The 22,173-nt window shown below is 44.1% G+C and overlaps 1 protein-coding gene and 1 non-coding gene across 2 annotated transcripts; both read left to right on the plus strand.

The window, feature by feature from the left end:
• The first annotated feature begins 973 nt into the window (after window positions 1–973).
• LOC126101375 (trypsin alpha-like) lies at window positions 974–19,031 on the plus strand. The gene is made up of 2 exons (XM_049912042.1): window positions 974–1,273; window positions 18,756–19,031. The coding sequence occupies exons 1-2, from the start codon at window positions 974–976 to the stop codon at window positions 19,029–19,031; spliced, it is 576 nt and encodes a 191-aa protein (XP_049767999.1).
• A 2,287-nt stretch (window positions 19,032–21,318) lies between these two features.
• Window positions 21,319–21,391, plus strand: Trnat-agu (transfer RNA threonine (anticodon AGU)). Its single transcript has one exon. It is a non-coding gene; the product is annotated as a tRNA-Thr (tRNA).
• The last annotated feature ends 782 nt before the right edge of the window (window positions 21,392–22,173 follow it).

The following is a 22,173-nucleotide window of genomic DNA, read 5'->3' on the forward strand; positions in this document are numbered from 1 at the left end:
AAGTTTATTCGTTTAGAAAAGTCAACTTTTACTATAGGCAGAAATAAGGGACTACCGCAATGGTAACGGTTAATATCTATGACAATGCTGTACACAAATTATCCACTTAATAAGCACTAATAAACAAATAAAATGGTGTCTTTAGTAAGATGGGAAGAAAAGGGAGTCTCTTATTCGTGATTAGTAAGTTAACTTCGTCAATAAAGGTATGAGCTGGGCACCCATGGTGCCTTTTTGAGTATGATTGTTAAAAGTCTCTTTTACGTTAAAATTTTCCACAAATAGAAAGTTTTAGCGAAAAATTGGTATGCAAAGTCAGAAGCCGGTTGCAAAACCTTCGTAAAGATACCTCATTCATCCCTGTACGACTGGTATGTGTTGAGAAAAAGGCATGTTGACTAGAGAAATAATATATGTGATTAATGAGCATTTGTTTCATATATTACCATAATAATTATATTTTCCTATTCGGGAAAATGTCCCTTCCACTTAGACGTATTAAAAAATTAACCTATTGATTTGCAATCAAAACCAAAATTTCCGTTCTTTGTCTGATACTGAATGCTGCTTGGACACGACCATTCCACATTAGCACTACTCATAAAACAATCGAGTTTCGTCTCTTCAAGATACAGTGATACTTATCTGATAATTAGTTTATAATGACTGGTTTATAAAAAACTAGAATCAAAATAGAACGATAAACGAGACGAGCTCATTTGTTAAGATTAGAACTGACTTTGACCTTAAACGATGTACTACGCCAACGGTCTCAAATTTTAATATCCCTGATAGCAGGTAAAAGCGTAAATGGAAAAACCAGTTGCGCCAGACAGATGATTTTAAGCACGAAGCGGCATTATAAAGGGAAGCCGTCTTCAGGAGTAGGACACTCTCGGTGGCCACAATGTTGCGAGCACTTGTCATCGTGGTGTGCCTGTTGGTACCAGCCTTATCGGCCCCAAGAGCTAGGATGCCTTGGAGCAGGAGGGGCCATGGACGTATCGTGAATGGCAACGCGACCACCATATCAGAGTACCCGTGGAACCTCTCCATACAGTTCCTGGTCAGGCACGAGTGCGGCGCATCCATAATCAGCACGACGTGGGCAATGTCAGCCGGTCACTGCTTCTATGACGACGTCACCAAGATGTTGCTGCGGGCCGGTTCGACGACACGCGAGAGTGGCGGCGTCGTCTTCAACATATCGAGAGTCGTTTACCACGAGAACTTCAACAGCACCAGTCTCGACAACGACATCGTTGTCGTGCAAGTAAGGTGACATTTCGTCTTATACACTGTGAACCAGATCCACAGTGGTGGAAATTAGTATAAAGGCACGAGGTTATTTGTGGAAAGCCGAGCGGGATTAGCCGAGCGGTCTCGGCGCTGCAGTCATGAACTGTGCGGCTGGTACCGGCTGAGGTTCGAGTCCTCCCTCGGGCATGGGTGTGTGTGTTCGTCTTTAGGATAATTTAGGTTAAGTAGTGAGTAAGCTTATGGACTGATGACCTTCGCAGTTAAGTCCCATAAGATTTCACACACATTTGAACATTTGTGGAAAAAAACATGCTTCCTTACGTATTTGGTACTAAACACATTCTTCCCTTATAAACAACAAATAATAACAAAATACATTCTCATTTAACCATTAGAATTAGGCCGAGTACTTAAATGTTGAAAAAGGTGACTTTTCGGCTGGGAAGGGATGGAAGTTTATAAAGGCAGGTCCGATAGATGACGCGCACTGTGGTGAATGTCAACAGCTGGCCACAGTTACAATTTGGAGGTGTGTCTGCTACCATCGTAAGGCAGTTATTCCGATACCGTATATTACGGACTATAAGACACTACCGACTATACAATGTACATTAATTTTTAAGCAGTGTTTAAAGGAATAACGTATTTACTATTTTTATTATTAGACAGCAAAGCCACACTAAAAAAGAAAAACAATTCTTATTTTATAAAACCGAACTGATATTTAAAATCCCCTTCCCCACCGTCATGTAATGCGCGGTTACCTCGGTCGCTCCCCTTGCTCCCAGTCTCAAGTACTTGGGGCAGTTGCCCCCCTGCGGCATCAACACTCCAATCACAGCACATGACATGACATCTTCCAGTCAAAACGCAACACTGCCCCTGGTCACGACTGTGTCACCTACTGTCACCTCAGGGAATGCCCCCTTTCATTCCTGTCTGTCTTTGCCAATTTTACAACGTCATGCTCTCTACCGGCTTCTACCCTGACCTGTGGAAGACTTCCCGCGTCCTCTTATTCATCAAACCCAACAAACCCCCTTCCGTCTCCTCTTCCTATCGTCTTCAGTAAGGTCTTCGAGTCCATCCTCTCCGGTCGTATCCATCACCACCTCAATCAACACCACCTCCCTCCCCTTACCCATTGTGGCTTCTGACCCTCCTTCTCCGCTGAAGACCAACTACTTAACCTTGTCCACCTTCTCTCCCACACTTGATTTAAATAGTGGATAATAACTTCATCAGTCAACAGCATGTACGTTTAGTAACGGGAATGACGATCACCAAGTCACTACTCATTTACAGGTTATAGGTGCTACCACATAATCCTTCAATATGACCGATTGTGGTCAACACTATGCGTATACGACAGCAGTGATGCCATCACCTAGTAATACACAACTTTTTATTAACTTAATTAATGGCAGTCATATCCATATAAGTATTACGAGAGGGTAACATAACCTTGCCACAATCTACTGGATACTAAGTTTTGGTTCAGACTAGCCATATCAGTTTGATTTGATCTTACTCAATGACGTTTGGAGCGTTGCTCGCCAAATCACGTAATCTAACTATTTCCCGTCATCATCCCCGGTCAATTATTTTAAGTGTGCTGACTGGAGCGATGTTCGTCAAGTCACACTTTAGCTTTAAGCATATTTCCGCTGTCATTGCCTAAGTTCATTGGCAGTGGTCACCAAGCCCGAATTATGATGGCAGTGGTCCACACACAGTTTTTACAGTACGTGTGTGGATCACCTCCATGGAGGCAAATTGAGTACCCCATTGCCGCCACATTATCTCCTACTTCAGTGTTTTCTGCAAATCATAACCATAACTTCGCCAAGAAGCTCAATCAAGCACGTGCATTAGTTTTTGACTTGATTCTAGACCATTTCAGGTCAAATATACTAATCTTAAATAATGACTATCTATTTTATATGGCCCGTATTGCCGGATGTTACAGATTAGATATAGACTTGTTCCGAAGTTCAGTCATGACCATTTGTGTGCTAAGTCAATAAAATGTTCATGCGTTGTAACCATAGCTACGCAAGTGCTTAATAATTACGTCTTAAAAACTTCTAGGCCTAGTCGTAATAATGACGATGTTGGCTTTACATTATCATTGCCACTCCTATGTTCTCCTTAGATGATTAAACATCGTGCTTAAGCACAAACATTTTCCTAGATAGGCCATACCTTGTAAACACATGTCTTCCTCATATCATGACCAATGAATACTTCATAAATGTTAAGACAGTCGATCTAAGTACATTCTGTACAGGTTAACATATACGCCCTTTTCCTCAGCTGTACCTTTTATTTCACCTTACTAGTAAATTCAAGGTCAGGAGTTAAGTTCACGTCTTGTCCCAACAAGTAACTATCATACAGTTTATGCTCAGGCGCAAGGTATTGTGTCCGCCTAGGCGGGCCTCATGACGCTACGGTCAGTTCCAGTACAGCAGTCGTGGCTGCCGCATCGCGGCCGCGAAGTGGAGCCGATGCAGCTCCAGATAAGTTTTACAGTTGGTTGGTTTTTTAAAATTAAAATTAATACTCAGCGTAACCCAAACCCCAACCACCCTATGGCGCAAGTCGAGGAATCTGCAGCTTACACGGCCGCAGAACCATCTAAGCCTCTGATTCAGACCCTCCACTCGGCTCTGTACCAGAGGTCCGCAATCGGTCCTGTCGACTATGCTGCAAATGGTCAATATGCTTACAAACTCGCAAGCAAGACTGGCAGCCTTCACCACTTCTGTTAGCCGTTCGAAACCAGAGAGAATCTCCTCTGATCCAAAGTGACACGCACCATTGGTACCGACGTGAGCCACCACCTGCCGTTGGCTGCACCCTGTGCTCTTAATGGCATCCAGGAGGACCCTTTCGACGTCTGGAATGACTCCACCAGGTATGTACACGGAGTTTGCAATGGTTTTCTTCCCCTTCTTGGCGGCCATGTCCCTAAGGGTCCCCACAACGCGACTAACGTTGGACCTACCAAATATCAATAATCCAACCCTCTGTGATTGTCGTGATCTTGCAGGCTGAGAGGTTTCCTCTGAAACAGGACAGGCGACGGCATCTGGCTCAGCAACAGTGCCAGTCACAGACAGCACCTGGAACATGTTTGTCAGACTACCATTGGGGGGGGGGGGGGGGGGGGGCGTGGAGCTTATGTGCGGCCGTGGCCGCCTGGGAAGTCTTTCGCTGCCTGCTATGCCCTAAGGCGACCTCCCACTAGACCACAGGTGAGGTGTCAACCTCAGTGCGAGCAGTAACTGGGCTGGCTACCAGTGAGAACCGATCAGAGGACTCGGATGTGCTGGACACCTGTTGGATCCACACAGCCAGGCCACAAAAGTGATGCCCATGCACTGCAGCCTCAAGGTATGTAACCGAAGCCATCACAGCATGGAGCTGAGAGCAAAGAGTCATCAACTTGCTTGCATCCACACACAACAGTCACAGTCCCTGCCCATACTGAAGTCCGTGAAAAGCTAGACTATCGAGATAAACGGACTATCGGCAGGTGCTGTGGAACTCTCCTGTAGACACTGACGAAAACGCAGGAATTGTCTCTAATAAGTTAGATTAATACGCAAATATTCAAAAACTTAACTACTGAAGCACTCAGGTAAAACTAAATAATTCGCCCCTGATGAGGAACTTGTAATATGTGACCAAATTGGTTTATTTTCCGACGCAAACGAAAACGCGAGAACCATCACACGCATAAACTCAAGAAACTTATATATTAAAGCACAGGTATGATGTTATAAAATTCGCTCCTGGTTAGTCGGCTGGAGTGGACGAGCGGTTCTAGGCGCTACAGTCTGGAACCGCGCGACCGCTTCGGTCGCAGGTTCGAATCCTGCCTCGGGCATGGATGTGTGTGATGTCCTTAGTTAGGTTTAAGTAGTTCTAAGTTCTAGGGGACTGATGACTTCAGATGTTAAGTCCCATAGTGCTCAGAGCCATTTGAACCATTTTCGCTCCTGGTTAGGAACAAGTAAAAGTCACAAAATCGGTTACTTCTCTGTTGCTGTGTCTTGTCTCGGCCAGCTGCTGTTGCCATGACTGGAATAGATACTGTGTCGGATCCCGAAGACTGCTGTCTGGATGCTGGCACCAAACTACACACCGTTCGGCCGTGTACCAGACATCCTCTTGGCGTGACGAACCAGAGGGTGAGGCAGTGGAGTCAAGCATCCCGTACGTTCTTCATGGGGCTCGTGGTGAGGACTCTAATGCAGGGACTTGCATCTTCCTGCTGGGAAGGTACCGTATGACTATAGGATTTATTATTCTCGCCAGATACTGCTCAGAGTTAAGTTTTCCTTTTGCAGTTACCAAATGAGTGATTTTGCCATATTCAATATATCGCCAAACCATAACTCCACTTGATTTTGGGTCTCGATAATCACTGCGTGCTTATCTTCCGCCATGTTGTTGACGGACACGACGGTCTGACCGCCGCATGTCAAAGGGAGACACCGTTGTAAACTACACAATGTCAGTGTCACAGATGGCTGCGACCCTACATTACGCAAACACTCCACCTCCAAACCTGTAGCCATATTTCAGCTGTTGTCACCCATCTACTTGTCAGAGCCAGTGGAACTCCTCGCGGTGTCCTCCTTCTGGAAGGTCAGTGCCTATTTGTTCTGCGGCGATCGTGTTATAGCCAATTTTATGTGAAATATGGAGTTCTAGCATTACGATGCCCCTCATGTTCATGATTCTACCTTCTTCAAATTTCGAAACAAGACGATAAGCTTGACGTTCACTCGAATACCGGCGGTCAGTGCTTCCAATAAGCTCCGCATTGTTCGACGCCAGAAACCAAAATTACCAAAATCACATGGCTGACAACAACTCGTAATAACGAGCTACCAACAAACACACAAATTAGGCGAACACATTTATAATAACGGAACACCAACAATAGAGTAGGCACAAGCTTCGCAACTAGCTGTTAAGACTATTTTGGCTGATTGCAACTCAGAGTAACGGAATGCTCACAAGAGAACAAACATCATTCGACAACGTGCTATGAAATCTATCATAGCTGATCATGACTCGTAGTAACGAACCCCTCACTACAGAGTAGACACAGTTCTGCAACAAGCTATCAAATCTACCCAACGTTTGTGAATAGTCTGATTCACAACAACAGGTTTCTGTGAGACTCGCAAGTCAAAGTGCACGACGCATACACTATCAAGGTGTATCAAAACAGACCCTGTGCCTATCCGCCAGTCAGAATCAGTCTAAGATATACAGTTGTGCCACTCACTGCTGTGAGGAATGTTAGCGTCTGTTAATTGCGCCGGTACGAGCACCCCTAGCGGCGAGAAAGCAGCCGTAAAATTAAAGTTTGTTTTTAATTATTTTTCTAGTTAATTACTGAAATAGTTATTGTGTTCCAAGCATTAGTAAATTATCAAGAGACATTAATGTTCGTGAGTTACACGTAAAACAGTCGAATCTTCCTGGTTCGGGTACATAAGCTACAACTTAATGGTGATGAAATACTTTCGAATATGTGTGTAATTGCAACTTATTCTGCTGAAAACAAGACAATATAAACACATGCTTCATGCACGGGAAGAATGTATTTCTTTTGTTGTCTGTTCTTGTTGTGACAGGCACTTCGCTTCACATGTAATAACTTTGTAGGGAGCCTAATGCCTCGCACTGTCTTGCACTTCACTCGATTTTCTAATACATAAATATATTTGTAAGTGTATTTGTTGCTGCCGTTTGTGGCTCAGCTGCAAGAACAATTGTGGAATCGGTTTTTTTGTGTTGCGAAATAGTTTTACTGCTTTTGTTCTTTTATTATTACGTCTGTGTGTTTTTTTCTTCAGTCGCAGTTGTGATAAATTATCTGCTACGTTAAGTAATCTACGTATTGCATTCCATAGACGTTTCCTATGTTCCACATTCACTGAATTGACTGGAAATGTAGTGAACGAAACTGTACGTTTCTGAGTAGATATAAGATGCCTCTCTGGCAGTTTTTTGTACGTGAAGAATAAGACATTCTCTAGTAAATACCTGTAGGTTAAAAGAAAATAGTAAATAAACTATTCTGTACTGTAGCGGCTGACAACTCGTACGATCAATATGAAATCAAAAAATTGTTGCTGCAATTTATTGTGCTACAGACGCTCCTGTCTGTAAAAACCATTCTCCAAATCAGTATAAGCAATTACAATTCGCTTTCACAGGATCGCGCCAAACTCAACGGGAATAACTTCCTGGCCGCTTGTTGTGTTGCAATTGCGCTGGGTAACAGAAAAGTGACGGAGTATCCAGACTGTTAATTAGACAAATGGTTCCCAACATGGGGGTAATTACCCCTGCAGGGTGAAATGAAGTTTTCTGAGGGGTAAAATGTAAACGATTCGATTGTGTTTAAGTCGTGACTTTAGGTTATTTTCAGAAGATCATTACTATTATCACAATTTTGTAAGTCTAATATTGATTATAGAAGTTATCAATAATTACTTTCTCTCAATTAATGGCATTAATTCGATGTGGGTTACAGGATTCACACTTAGTCCACCCACTACACACGTATTTTGTGCTTTGTCCCGTACATCGTTGATGGTAAAAGTGAGACATATACGTAACTCACGCTAAATATCTTACGGAAGTGTCTTCTCAAGTTGTAGACAGTACCTGCAGTAGTTCCAAAATTTCTTCAGCAGTAACTACATTAGGGCTACTATTGTGCTGCACCCAGTATTGGATGGATCTGAGCACTATGGGACTTAACATCTGAGGTCATCAGTCCCCTAGAACTTAGAATACTTAAACCTAACTAACGTAAGGACATCACACACCCATGCCCGAGGCAGGATTCGAACCTGCGACCGTAGCAGTCGCGCGGTTTCAGACTGAAGCGCCTAGAGCCGCTCGCCCACCGCGGCTGGCCACGCAGTATTATTATTATTATTATTTCTTTCCTTTCTCAGTCGTTATCTATGGTTAAAAATGGAAAGTGACGCGGACCTTGATCAAGCGTGGCTTCCTTTTAACTATGCGGTATATGTTACATTGCATTTAGGAACTTTCGGGTAATTGAACATGTATCAATAACTACAGATTTCTGTAGTTGTTTATATACGTTTGGATGTAGCTGTATTGCGTTGATGTACTGGTGGACCTTGTGTGGTATGACTCCTGTAGTTGATAGTATAATTGGTATAATGTCAACTTTACCCTGATGCCACATGTCCTTGACTTCCTCAGCCAGTTGGATGTATTTTTCAACTTTTTCTCCTGTTTTCTTCTGTATATTTGTTGTATTGGGTATGGATATTTCGATTAGTTGTGTTAATTTCTTCTCTTTATTGGTGAGTATGATGTCAGGTTTGTTATGTGGTGTTGATTTATCTGATATTATGGTTCTGTTCCAGTATAATTTGTATTCATCATTCTCCAGTACATGTTGTGGTGCATACTTGTATGTGTGAACGTGTTGTTTTATTAGTTTATGTTGTATGGCAAGTTGTTGAAGTATTATTTTTGCTACATTGTCATGTCTTCTGATGTATTCTGTATTTGCTAGTATTGTACATCCGGTTGTGATGTGATCTGCTGTTTCTGTTTGTTGCTTGCAAAGTCTGCATTTATCTGTTGTGGTATTGGTATCTTTAATAATATGCTTGCTGTAATATCTGGTGTTTATTGTTTGATCCTGTATTGCAATCCTTCCGTCTCACTGTATATATCGCCTTTTCTTAGCCATGTGTTGGATGCGTCTTGATCGATGTGTGGCTGTGTTAGATGATATGAGTGCTTGCCATGTAGTGTTTTCTTTTTCCAATTTACTTTCTTTGTATCTGTTGATGTTATGTGATCTAAAGGGTTGTAGAAGTGGTTATGAAATTGCAGTGGTGTAGCCGATGTATTTATGTGAGTGATTGCTTTGTGTATTTTGCTAGTTTCTGCTCGTCCTATAAAGAATTTTCTTAAATTGTCTACCTGTCCATAGTGTAGGTTTTTATGTTGATAAATCCCCTTCCTCCTTCCTTTCTGCTTAATGTGAATCTTTCTGTTGCTGAATGTAGGTGACGTATTCTATATTTGTGGCATTGTGATTATTATTATTATTATTACTATTACTGCTGTCATTACTATTAATGTCTGTGTTCAGACACAAAGCATTAACAGCCTGGAGCAATCATGTGATTTATGAGCAGTAAGTATAGTGCACACATTTTATCTTGTTTGGTTTTAAATGGGGTTACAGTGTGCAGGTCAAGCAAATGCCGCAATAGAGAGGAGTAATGCAAGGGAAGTATTTTTTGTAACAAGTGTCTACCGCCACTGTGGATAGTTAGCTTTCTTATCTGAGAAGGAGTTCTAGGTAGCATTTGCGTGGCACCACGAATTCCTTCGTCATTCATCTAACAACACCCCCTCACTCCCCCTTACACATGCACAAACTAAATATCATTCATCTCTCCTGATTTTAAAAATAAAAGTGTTCCAATAAAAGTCTTTCATTCTATGGTTTACGTAGGTGCTGAACTTGGTGATAATCTGGAGGAGGGGGTGGGAGCAACATACGGCAGAGGGGAGGGGTGAAGAGGGTGGCGGTAGTGGCTAACGACTGGGTGCACTCAGGGGTAATGGTCTAAGAAAGGTTGGGAACCACCCTGTTAGACTGTGACTAGAGCTGCCCTCTTCGCGAGCAGCCTAAGCACTCCACCTCTTCTCGGTCAGTGTGCTACAGCTCACGGAGACGGTGCAGAATGGCAACCGCAGCACTCAGCGCTAAGTAGAACAGCCGACGTGGCTAGAGTTCAGATCATCGCTGCGGATCGACAAATCGGCACAACATTCACAGCCATTGGAAATGCTGTCCTGTGATCTGTAATTGAATTATTTGGGTGACGTTACACGTACCCTATACTCGTCATGTAATCACACCCATCTTCCTGCGCAGGAGAGCCTTTTTTCACTTTTCTAAAAGTACTGAAAATACACTGATCAGCCAGAACATTGTGAACACCTACCTAATAACTAGTATGACCACCTTTGGCACGGATAACATCGGCGACGAGTTGTTGCGTGGGAGCGACGAGGCCTTGGTAGGCCGCTGGAGGAAGCTCTCACCATATCTGCACACACAAGTCAGATAATTCCCGAAAATTTCGTCGAGAGTCACATTTAGATCTGGCGAGTTGAGGGGTCATCAAATCAACTGGAACTTGCCACTGTTTTTCTCGAAGCATTCCATAAAACTCCTGGCCTTGTGACATGGCGCATTATGTTGTTGAACGTCGGGAAACATGATCGTCGTCAAGGGGTTTACGCTGTTGCTGTACGATACACCTAGGCCGTCATGGTTCCTTTCACGAACTCCACTGGATAAAACGGATGCCCACGTGAATGTTCCCCAAAGGATCTACATCTACATCTACATCTACATCTACATTTATACTCCGCAAGCCACCCAACGGTGTGTGGCGGAGGGCACTTTACGTGCCACTGTCATTACCTCCCTTTGCTGTTACAGTCGCGTATGGTTCGCGGGAAGAACGACTGTCTGAAAGCCTCCGTGCGCGCTCGAATCTCTCTGATTTTACATTCGTGATCTCCTCAGTAGGTATAAGTAGGGGGAAGCAATATATTCGATAGCTCATCCAGAAACGCACCCTCTCGAAACCTGGACAGCAAGCTACACCGCGATACAGAGCGCCTCTCTTGCAGAGTCTGCCACTTGAGTTTGCTAAGCATCTCCGTAACGCTATCACGGTTACCAAATAACCCTATGACGAAACGCGCCGCTCTTCTTTCGATCATCTCTATCTCCTCCGTCAACCCGATCTGGTACGGATCCCACACTGATGAGCAATACTCAAGTATAGGTCGAACGAGTGTTTTGTAAGCCACCTCCTTTGTTGATGGACTAAATTTTCTAAGGACTCTCCCAATGAATCTCAATCTGGTACCCGCCTTACCAACAATTAATTTTATATGATCATTCCACTTCAAATCGTTCCGCACGCATACTCCCAGATATTTTACAGAAGTACGAGGGTCGGTCAAAAAGTAATGCCTCCCATTTTTTTTCTACTTAAAGAAATTAAGTTAAGTGAAAAATTTGAATTTGGCGCCATTCCTCAAACCTTCTTCTGCAATCCACTGCAGTAGTAACTTTCTGTGTCAACAGGTGGCAGCACAGCAGAAGTTTGTAAGATGGCCGACATCGATGTTCGTTTGAGACAGCGTTGTGTGATTGAATTCTTGAATGCAGAAGGTGAAACGCCCATACGCATTCATGAAAGACTGAAGAAGGTGTATGGTGTTGTGACAGTGGATGTCAGCACTGTTAGACGATGGGTTCGTCGTTGTAAGGAAGCTGAAGGGCAAACACCGTTGACTGACGAAAAGCGGAGCGGCAGGCCGGTGAGTGCAGTGACTCCACACAACATTCAGCAAGTTGATGACATCATTCGTGGTGACCGTCGGGTGACTGCAGATGAAGTGTGTCGCATTATTTCTCTTAGTAAAGGCAGTGTGATCACGATTATTAAACAATTGGGGTACTCATAAGTTTGTGCACGGTGGGTTCCAAGAATGTTAACCGATCAGAATAAAGAGGCAAGGAAAACAATAGCCTCCCAACACTTGCAGCGCTTCCGTTTGGAGGGAGATGAGTTTCTGAAAAAAATTGTGACCGGGGACGAAACATGGGTGCATTTTTTTGAACCCGAATCAAAGAGGCAGTCAATGGAGTGGCGTCACACAAGCTCGCCGAGGAAGAAAAAATTCAAAACTGTGCGATCGGCTGGGAAAGTTATGGCAACAGTTTTCTGGGATACAGAGGGTGTGATTCTGGTTGATTTTTTGGAGCAGGGATGCACAATAAATTCTGTTCAATACGTCACAACCCTCAACAAACTTAAAGCACGTCTTCAGCGAGTTCGCCCAACAAAATCAATGGCAGATGTTCTTCTTTTGCATGACAATGCAAGACCACACACCAGTCGTCACACCTCTGACGAGATTGTCAAAATTGGATGGGAAGTTTTGCCTCATCCCCCATACAGCCCTGACCTGGCACCATCAGACTTCCATCTGTTCGGGCCACTAAAAGAAGCTCATCGTGGGATTCATTTTGAAGATGAGGAGGCCGTCAAAACATCCGTGCGTCAATGGTTTAGGAAGCAGAGCTGTGATTTTTACCGTGCTGGGATACATGCCCTTGTTCAAAGATGGACCAAAACTGTAGAGATGGGCGGAGATTACATTGAAAAATGACAAAATGATCCTCAATGTTGTGGTTTTCAACCTATGTAATTGCATTTAAATTTCCTGACAATTAAACGTAGAAAAAAAATAGGAGGCATTACTTTTTGACTGACCCTCGTAACTGCTACCAGTGTTTGTTCCGCTATCATATAATCATACAATAAAGGATCCCTCTTTCTATGTATTCGCAATACATTACATTTGTCTATGTTAAGGGTCAGTTGCCACTCCCTGCACCAAGTGCCTATCCGCTGCAGATCTTCCTGCATTTCGCTACAATTTTCTAATGCTGCAACTTCTCTATATACTACAGCATCATCCGCGAAAAGCCGCATGGAACTTCCGACACTATTTACTAGGTCATTTATAAATATTGTAAAAAGCAATGGTCCATAACACTCCCCTGTGGCACGCCAGAGGTTACTTTAACGTCTGTAGACGTCTCCCCATTGATAACAACATGCTGTGTTCTGTTTGCTAAAAACTCTTCAATCCAGCCACACAGTTGGTCTGATATTCCGTAGGCTCTTACTTTGTTTATCAGGTGACAGTGCGGAACTGTATCGAAAGCCTTGCGGAAGTCAAGAAAAATAGCATCTACCTGGGAGCCTGTATCTAATATTCTCTGGGTCTCATAAACAAATAAAGCGAGTTGGGTCTCACACGATCGCTGGTTCCGGAATCCATGTTGATTCCTACAGATTAGATTCTGGGTTTCCAGATGACATTAAACGCGAGCAAAAAACATATTCTAAAATTCTACAACAGATCGATGTCAGAGATATAGGTCTGTAGTTTTGCGCATCTGCTCGACGACCCTTCTTGAAAACTGGAACTACCTGTGCCCTTTTCCAATCATTTGGAACCTTCCGTCCCTCTAGAGACTTGCGGTACACGGCTGTTAGAAGGGGGCAAGTTCCTTCGCGTACTCTGTGTAGAATCGAATTGGTATCCCGTCAGGTCCAGTGGACTTTCCTCTGTTGAGTGATTCCAGTTGCTTTTCTATTCCTTGGACACTTATTTCGATGTCAGCCATTTTTTCGTTTGTGCGAGGATTTAGAGAAGAAACTGCAGTGCCGTCTTCCTCTGTGAAACAGCTTTGGAAAAAGGTGTTTAGTATTTCAGCTTTACGCGTGTCATCCTCTGTTCAATGCCATCATCATCCCGGAGTGTCTGTATATGCTGTTTCGAGCCACTTACTGATTTAACGTAAGACAAGAACTTCCTAGGATTTTCTGTCAAGTCGGTACATACTCGTAGAATTTTACTTCCGAATTCACTGAACGCTTCACGCATAGCCCTCCTTACGCTAACTTTGACATCGTTTAGCTTCTGTTTGTCTGAGAGGTTTTGGCTGCGTTTAAACTTGGAGTGAAGCTCTCTTTGCTTTCGCAGTAGTTTCCTAACTTTGTTTTTGAACCACGGTGGGTTTTTCGCGTCCCTAACAGTTTTACTCGGCACGTACCTTTCTAAAACGCATTTTACGATTGCCTTGAACTTTGTCCATAAACACTCAACATTGTCAGTGTCGGAACAGAAATTTTCGTTTTGATTTGTTAGGTAGTCTGAAACCTGCCTTCTATTACTCTTGCTAAAGTCCAAGATGTTATCTCCATGAATCGGTTCTCTGTTTAATTTCTCGTAATTTTCGGATAGTGCATTTAGTATAATGTCACTCGATGCTCTGTCCCTACCACCCGTCCTAAACATCTGAGTGTCCCAGTCTACATCTGGTAAATTGAAATCTCCACCTAGAACTAAAACATGCTGAGAAAATTTATGTGAAATGTGTTCCAAATTTTCTCTCAGTTGTTCTGCCACTAATGCTGCCGAGTCGGGAGGTCGGCAAAAGGAGCCAATTATTAACCTAGCTCGGTTGTTGAGTGTAACCTCCACCCATAATAATTCACAGGAACTATCCACTTCTACTTAACTACAGGATCAACTACTACTAACAGCGACAAACACGCCACCACCGGTTGCATGCAATCTATCCTTTCTAAACACCGTGTGTGCCTTTGTAAAAATTTCGGCAGAATTTATCTCTGGCTTCAGCCAGCTTTCTGTACCTATAACGATTTCAGCTTCGGTGCTTTCTATCAGCGCTTGAAGTTCCGGTACTTTACCAATGCAGCTTCGACAGTTTACAATTACAATACCGATTGCTGCTTGGTCGCCGCATGGCCTGACTGTGTCCCGCACCCTTTTAGGCTGCTGCCCTTTCTGTACTTGCCCGAGGCCATCTAACCTAAAAAACCGCCCAGTCCACGCCACACAATCCCTAGTGGCCGTGTAGCCGCTTGCTGCGTGTAGTGGACTCTTGACATAGCCAGCGGAACCCGAAACCCCACCACCCTATGGCACAAGTCGAGTAATATGCAGCCCACACGGTCGCAGAACCTCTGATTCAGACCCTCCACTCGGTTCTGTACCAAAGGTCCGCAGTCAGTCCTGTCGACGATGCTGCAGATGGTGAGCTCTGCTTTCATCCCGCTAGCGAGACTGGCAGTCTTCACCAAATCAGATAGCCGCCGGAAGCCAGAGAGGATTTCCTCCGATCCATAGCGATACACGTCATTGGAGCCGATATGAGCGACCACCTGCAGATGGGTGCACCCTGTACCCTTCATGGCATCCGGAAGGACCCTTTCCACATCTGGAATGACTCCCCCCGGTATGGACACGGAGTGCACATTGGTTTTCTTCCCCTCTTTTGCTGCCATATCCCTAAGGGGCCCCATTACCCGCCTGACGTTGGAGCTCCCAACTACCAGTAAGCCCACCCTCTGCGACCGCCCGGATCTTGCAGACTGAGGGGCAACCTCTGGAACAGGACAAGCAGCCATGTCCGGCCGAAGATCAGTATCAGCCTGAGACAGATGATGAAACCGGTTCGTCAGACAAACTGGAGAGGCCTTCCGTTCAGCCCTCCGGAATGTCTTTCGCCCCCTGCCACACCTCGAGACGACCTCCCACTCTACCACAGGTAAGGGATCAGCCTCAATGTGGGCAGTATTCCGGGCAGCCACAGTCGTAGTCCGATCGGGAGATGTGTGGGACGAGCTGGCCGTCCCCGACAAACCCCCATCCGGACCCCCACAGTGATGCCCATTGGCAACAGCCTCAAGCTGTGTGACCGAAGCCAACACTGCCTGAAGCTGGGAGCGAAGGGATGCCAACTCAGCCTGCACCCGAACACAGCAGTTGCAGTCCTTATCCATGCTAAAAACTGTTGTGCAAAGAACGTCTGAACTAATCCACAGAGAGCACAAACAAATCGAAACAAAATTTAAACGGTTATTAAAATACAAGATTGCCTAGTAAATGCAGTAATGCTGCTACTTGCGCACTGCTGACACACTGCTCGGCGGCGGAAGGAGACTACGCGATTTTACACTTTTGAGGTACTAAAACGCGATGCTACAACTCTCAAATACTATAATACGCCCGAAATTTATGAATTAAAAAATGCAAGTACCAAAAACACGCAAAGAAATTAAGAATTAAACTATGTAACAAATAAGTGAGCTAGGAGTTACGACTTTCTGCTGGCAGCTGCTTATCCAACGGCGGCAGGGAGCCGCCGCCAGCTTGTCTCTGTCCCGCGGTACAGGTGTCCAAGAGCTGTGGCTCTGAAACATGAAGGATTCGCGATCTCCCATTGGCATGACGAAGAGGGTATCGGGATTCATCAGACCATGCAACGCTCTGCGGTTGCGCCAAAGCCGACTGCCGATGGCCAAGTACCCATTTCAAACGTAGTTGTCGAGGTCGCGGTGTTAACATTGGCTGCGGAGGTGCATTGTTAGCAGTGTTCGATGCACTGTGTGTTCAGACACGCTTGAACTCTAGCCAGAGTTAAAGTCTGATGTTAGTTCCGCCACAGTTCGCCGCCTGCCCGGTTTTACCAGTCTGCCCAGCCTACGAGTTCGATATCTGTAATGAGATGTGGTCGGCCAACCCCACGGCGTCTGGGAAGTCGTTTCACGATTGTTTCGCCACCTGTTGAGGACACTCACCACAGCACTCCTCGGAAATGCTCGTGCCGAGCCTCCGAGCCGTCATAATCTGCCCTCGGTCAGACTTGGATAGATTGTGCGCCTTCCCCAGTCTACACAGAGACAGCACGCTCGCTGATACTAAATGCGCCATGCGTGTGTCTGACCAGCTGTCATTCTTGGCAGCTGACGCTGCTGTCGCCCAGGTCCATGGTGATAATATTCTGGGTGATCAGTGTAAGCTCGCGTGAGGTATTTACTCGTAATCAACTCATCCCATACGTGTTTGTGTTATAACAGTTCCCAATTCAGTCAATATATTATAGAGATGTTCTAGTCCTTACGAGTAACTTTTCACTGTCTGCTTGTTATTGCTCGCGTAACAACTAATATATGAGATAAAATATGATGCTACGAAAAGAGTCATGAAATACTTTTTAGGGATGCTGTGCTTTGACTTTCTTTGGATCATTAATCTTCATCAATACAAAATTTATTATGTTCTTATTATTCTGGATCTGGCTTTCTATAAAAGGAACATTGTTTCATTACTGTAATTCTCTATGAAGTTCAACATATCTTTCTTACTTTACAGTTATTGAAAAGGTTACTGAATATTATTTCGTCATCAATACTGATGTTACAGTACGCAATATTTGTGCAACATCAAAATTTTGCAGTGGCTTTTTGTTAACATTAAAACACCAATAAGTACCACGACTAACGCGAGAACATGAGACTATTATAAGAGAAAAAATGTTTTTACTATAATGTTTGCCAGACCAGAACTACGCACAGCAAGATTTCTTTTATGTCATGAAGGTAAATTATCCTTTTGCACTGTTAATAATATAATATCATCCGCAGCCCGCATCCACATGTAAAACACATCATAAAATCTGTTGCTCTGCCCTGCAATCCCGAAAGCTGAAAGAAATCATTTTAGTTCACTATTACCTGTCCGCTTCTTTGCGGTATGATTGGTTTCATTTATTGCAGTTTGAATGCACCGCGGCAGCGGCTTGCTCGTTCGTAGCGCACAAGCTTATTATAAATCATAATGCAAGTTTTCACTGTTGTTGTTGTTGTTGTGGTCTTCAGTCGTGAGACTGGTTTGATGCAGCTCTCCATGCTACTCTATCCTGTGCAAGCTTCTTCATCTCCCAGTACCTACTGCAACCTACATCCTTCTGAATCTGCTTGGTGTATTGATCTCTTGGTCTCCCTCTACGATTTTTACCCTCCACGCTGCCCTCTAATGCTAAATTTGTGATCCCTCGATGCCTCAGAACATGTCCTACCAACCGATCCCTTCTTCTAGTCAAGTTGAGCCACAAACTTCTCTTCTCCCCAATCCTATTCAATACCTCCTCATTAGTTACGTGATCTACCCACCTTATCTTCAGCATTCTTCTGTAGCACCACATTTCGAAAGCTTCTATTCTCTTCTTGTCCAAACTAGTTATCGTCCATGTCTCACTTCCATACATGGCTACACTCCATACAAATACTTTCAGAAACGACTTCCTGACACCTAAATCTATATTCGATGTTAACAAATTTCTCTTCTTGAGAAACGCTTTCCTTGCCATTGCCAGTCTACACTGGCCAGTCTACACACTTTCACTAAGTAACTCTATTCAAAACATTTAGACAGATTAAATTCTTACACACCTTTACAAATCAATGCCTAATGGCGTTCTTCTCTCAATCTTGACAAAAGAATGCTACACAAGCATACAATATAGCGTCACAGGCTCTTCCTACTAACTCCAAAAAGACGACAGAGAAATTAAAGCTCGGTCACTACTATTTATAGCGGTGTGATATATTTTCATCTTTGATATTTAATAAGTATCGTCTGTGGCGGTTTCAGTACTCGCCGATACAGATATTATCTTTAAAAAATCGGTACATAATTCTATACAAGTATAAAACATGACACATAATGGTTTCTGTTTATTACACAAAGTTCACACAACCATTGTCCACGCAATTACAATCATCCAGTTCAATTATTCTTTTTTTTTTACCATATATAATATGTGTTTTCCCAGGAGACGTTACAAACTTTTTGTATGTTCACAGCCCTCTGAGCCGTTCCCGCTCGGACCGAACATCCAACCCGTCGCGCTGCCTGCAGACGGATAAGAGGCTCCTGCAGGCCTTCCTGTCACTGCTACCGGCTGGGGACTGGATCAAAATTTCCAGAGGCCAGAGGAACTGCTGAAAGTGGACCTGTACGTTGACCAAACATCGGTTTGCAGTAAGATATTTGCCGATATCCTTCCAGTCACCGACAGCATGATGTGTGCCGGCAACATCCACAAGGGCGTCTGCTTCGGTGATTCCGGAAGTCCGCTGGTGTCCGGAAAAATGCAGGTCGGCATCGTGTCCTGGGGCGACGAGGACTGCGAGTACCCTCTGGCGATGTACACCGACGTCGGGTACATGCGCCCCTGGATCAGAAACATTACTGGAGTGTGACAGGCGTCACTGACGAACGCGCAAACCATTTTGTAGTTGAGGGAAGGAGATTCATGACATTGTATTCTGTTATATGTGCTTTCTAATAGATTTTAAATACAACAAAACCCATATTATAAAAATGTATGTATGTACGTGTTTGTGTTTGTCATTTTCTATGTATGTACGTATGACACAGGCGCGGCTCCTGCAGATCACTGGAGCCAGATTAGTGAGCGAGGCTGCAAGATTCCATCCCAAGTGAACGTTCTTCTCTCTTATCACGTCATCAGAGAACGGAGACACTGTATGAGGTAATTCATCGCGTCTGTTGTTGCGGCAGACAGGCGGTATGCAGAGACACAGGCCATCATCTCCCACATCATCACAGATTATTACTGTGCTCTCTGTGAAGATGGTCGGCGGCGTGGCAATAACGTTGAGGACGTGCTGCCGGCCGGAATGGCCCAGCTGTTCTAGGCGCTATAGTCTGGAACCGCGCGACCGCTACGGTCGCAGGTTCGAATACTGCCTCGGGCATGGATATATGTGAAGTCCTTAGGTTAGTTATGTTTAAGTAGTTCTAAGTTCTAGGGGACTGATGACCTCAGAAGTTAAGTCCCATGGTGCTCAGAGCCATTTTTTTTGAGGACGTGCTACAGACCTCCCACCTTCAGGAAGAGACGACACATTCTTACCAAGCAAGATGTCGCAGTGGTTCCACACTAGACTCGCATATGCAAGGACGACGATTCAAACCCGCGTCCAGCCATCCTGATCGCTTCAGACAAATGCCGGGTTGGTTCCTTTGAAATGGCAAGACCGACTTCCTCCCAAATCTGATGGAACCGATGACCTCACAGTTTGGTCCCATCCCGCAGATCAACCAACCAATCAACGTAACGTTTAAGAATCTTTAACATTGTGCAGCCCTGCCAGCAACTGTGATAACTGAACATGTAACACATCAGCCTCAGTTGCAAATAGAAACCAAACTTTACCCAGGTTTCAGCCAAAATAATTTGGCCTTCTTCAGAAGCGAGTGACACTAAACTACTGTTCCGGCGCAGCTCTCGCGACCTACCGACCTCGTCCGTGCAGTGAGGCCTGCTGTGTCTCTTCAGCCCAAGTAATGTAGATTTACGACTGATTACTACGGTGCTACAGTTTTACACTTAACATGGCCAAACTTTGGCATGCAGTAGTTCAGTGTCACTCACTTCTGAAGATGGCCAAATTATTTTGGCTGAAACCCGGGTAAAGTTTGGTTTCTATTTGCAACTGAGGCTGACGTGTTACATGTTCAACGTCACGTTCTTGGAGGCAGTCTCACTGGAAGAATTGTGCATAATTCTGTAAAGCGGCATGAGAAACAAATCCCATAGATCTGATCCACGTGAATTTTATAGCACCTTCTCTGACTGGATGGGGAAAGTTCGGCGACAGATGTGTTGCAGACTCTTAAACCTGGACACTCATGTTTACGCATCCTTCAGAGCGCTGGAAAGTACGGGGTGTGAGAAGAGATTGAAGGTAGAGCAGAGAATGGATTGACGTGAGACATTTCAGTATTTACAGGGTGTTTAACCCTCAATCACCGGGAAAATAACCTGGACACCTTGCTGTCTGGCCACTGCGGAAAGCGCCCCCCCCCCCCCTTGTTCCGCTGGAGCGGGAAAACAATTTTGCCATTTCTTTTTTCCCTCTCTTTTTTATAGGACGATCGGAAAAATGTCTCGTATTTGCTTACGGCCGGATTATGAAGTGGTGGTAAAAATCCGTTCCAGTTAGCTTTCAGGGTAAAGGGCGGCGGCATTAGATGTTTCTGTTTGTAGGTTAAACAGATTTTTGGGGTAGTGTGGGTGATAGGGCCAACGCCTGAAGTGGAAGAGATCTAGAGGAAATTTTGAAAAAAACGTATGCAGTAGAGCCACGTTCGAAATCCGGTCGGACCAAATTTTCTACTATCCCCATTGATTTAAATCAATGGCCAGTGGCAGTTAATGTCATTAATTCATCTGTGTCTTGATTTATTCATAATGGCTGCAGGATGGAAACTGTGTCTGTTCTTTGGGACATCATGTCGGCAATAACAGACACCGCAAACATATTAAGGTGAGAACGACCAATTGAACACTTCACTGGATATGCACAATAGGCTCGAACTCTTCCAACAATCGGCGAAATGGCACAAGTAATGAGGATAATGGGCAAAGGCACTACAGTAATAGTGTGTGGCTCAGTTGTGAATATTTGGGTCTAGTGGGAGTCGAGCAACAGTAGACCGTGCACTCGCGATGGTCACCGTGTCCGGATAGCGCAGTGGTCAGGGCATCTGCCTAGTATGCAGAAGGCCTGGGTTCCACTCCCAGTCCGGCACAAATTTTCTCCAGCTATCCACATTAATTTAAATCAATGCCAGCTGGCAGCTAGTATCGTTAATTCCTTTGTGTCTTGAAATTTTTTCACCAGTTCGATTCTGAGGGCATCAGTTTTCATATTGGTTTTCATTTATCCCAGATTTTTCGACACTGCCATTATTCTTGTTTTCCGTTTGTTCACTTTTAATTTTCATAGTTTAAGAGTCTGTGCAATATTCTTTTTCGGAGTCTCTTGTATCATGACGTCATCAACAAATCTAATACAATGTATCTTCACCATTGGCTTTATGATCTGAATAGCTTTCACAATGAACTCGTTACACAGTTATGAGGATGGGGCAAATCCTTATCTTCCTCTTTTTCTAATGTTAGCCTCTTCCTTTACGTTACTGATATTTATTTTTGGGCTTTGGATTAATTATTCCTCTTTCCGTCCAATCAAGTCCTATATTTCCTTAGTTCTAAAGAGTAACTCTCTGTTCTCACTGCTAAAAGCTTTTTCTGATCGGTCAAGATAATGTAAGTTCTTCATATTCAGCCTTCTATCGAATAACATGCGCAAGGACAAAATTGGTTCTCTCGTCCCTCTGCATTCTCTAAATCCAATATCGTCCCCTCTTGATTTTATTATTTTGCTATATTAATGGGTAATTTGGAAGCATGTGATAAAACTAATGGTGTTCTAAAATTGGTGCAGTCAACTGCCCTTCCTATTTTGGGCATGGTAATGGTTTTCCATCGTGTGAAGTCTGCTGCCCTGATTATCATTTCGTAGCAGTCAT

Source organism: Schistocerca cancellata, chromosome 9, assembly GCF_023864275.1.
Source record: "Schistocerca cancellata isolate TAMUIC-IGC-003103 chromosome 9, iqSchCanc2.1, whole genome shotgun sequence".
Taxonomy (NCBI): Eukaryota; Metazoa; Arthropoda; class Insecta; order Orthoptera; family Acrididae; genus Schistocerca; species Schistocerca cancellata.

Excerpts from the sequence above, each read along its gene's own strand:
- LOC126101375 (XM_049912042.1), top strand. The coding sequence starts at position 974 with ATGCCTTGGAGCAGGAGGGGCCATGGACGTATCGTGAATGGCAACGCG. Across the intron at positions 1,274-18,755 it reads ACGACATCGTTGTCGTGCAA|AGGCCAGAGGAACTGCTGAA; the intron begins GTAAGGTGACAT and ends CAAAATTTCCAG.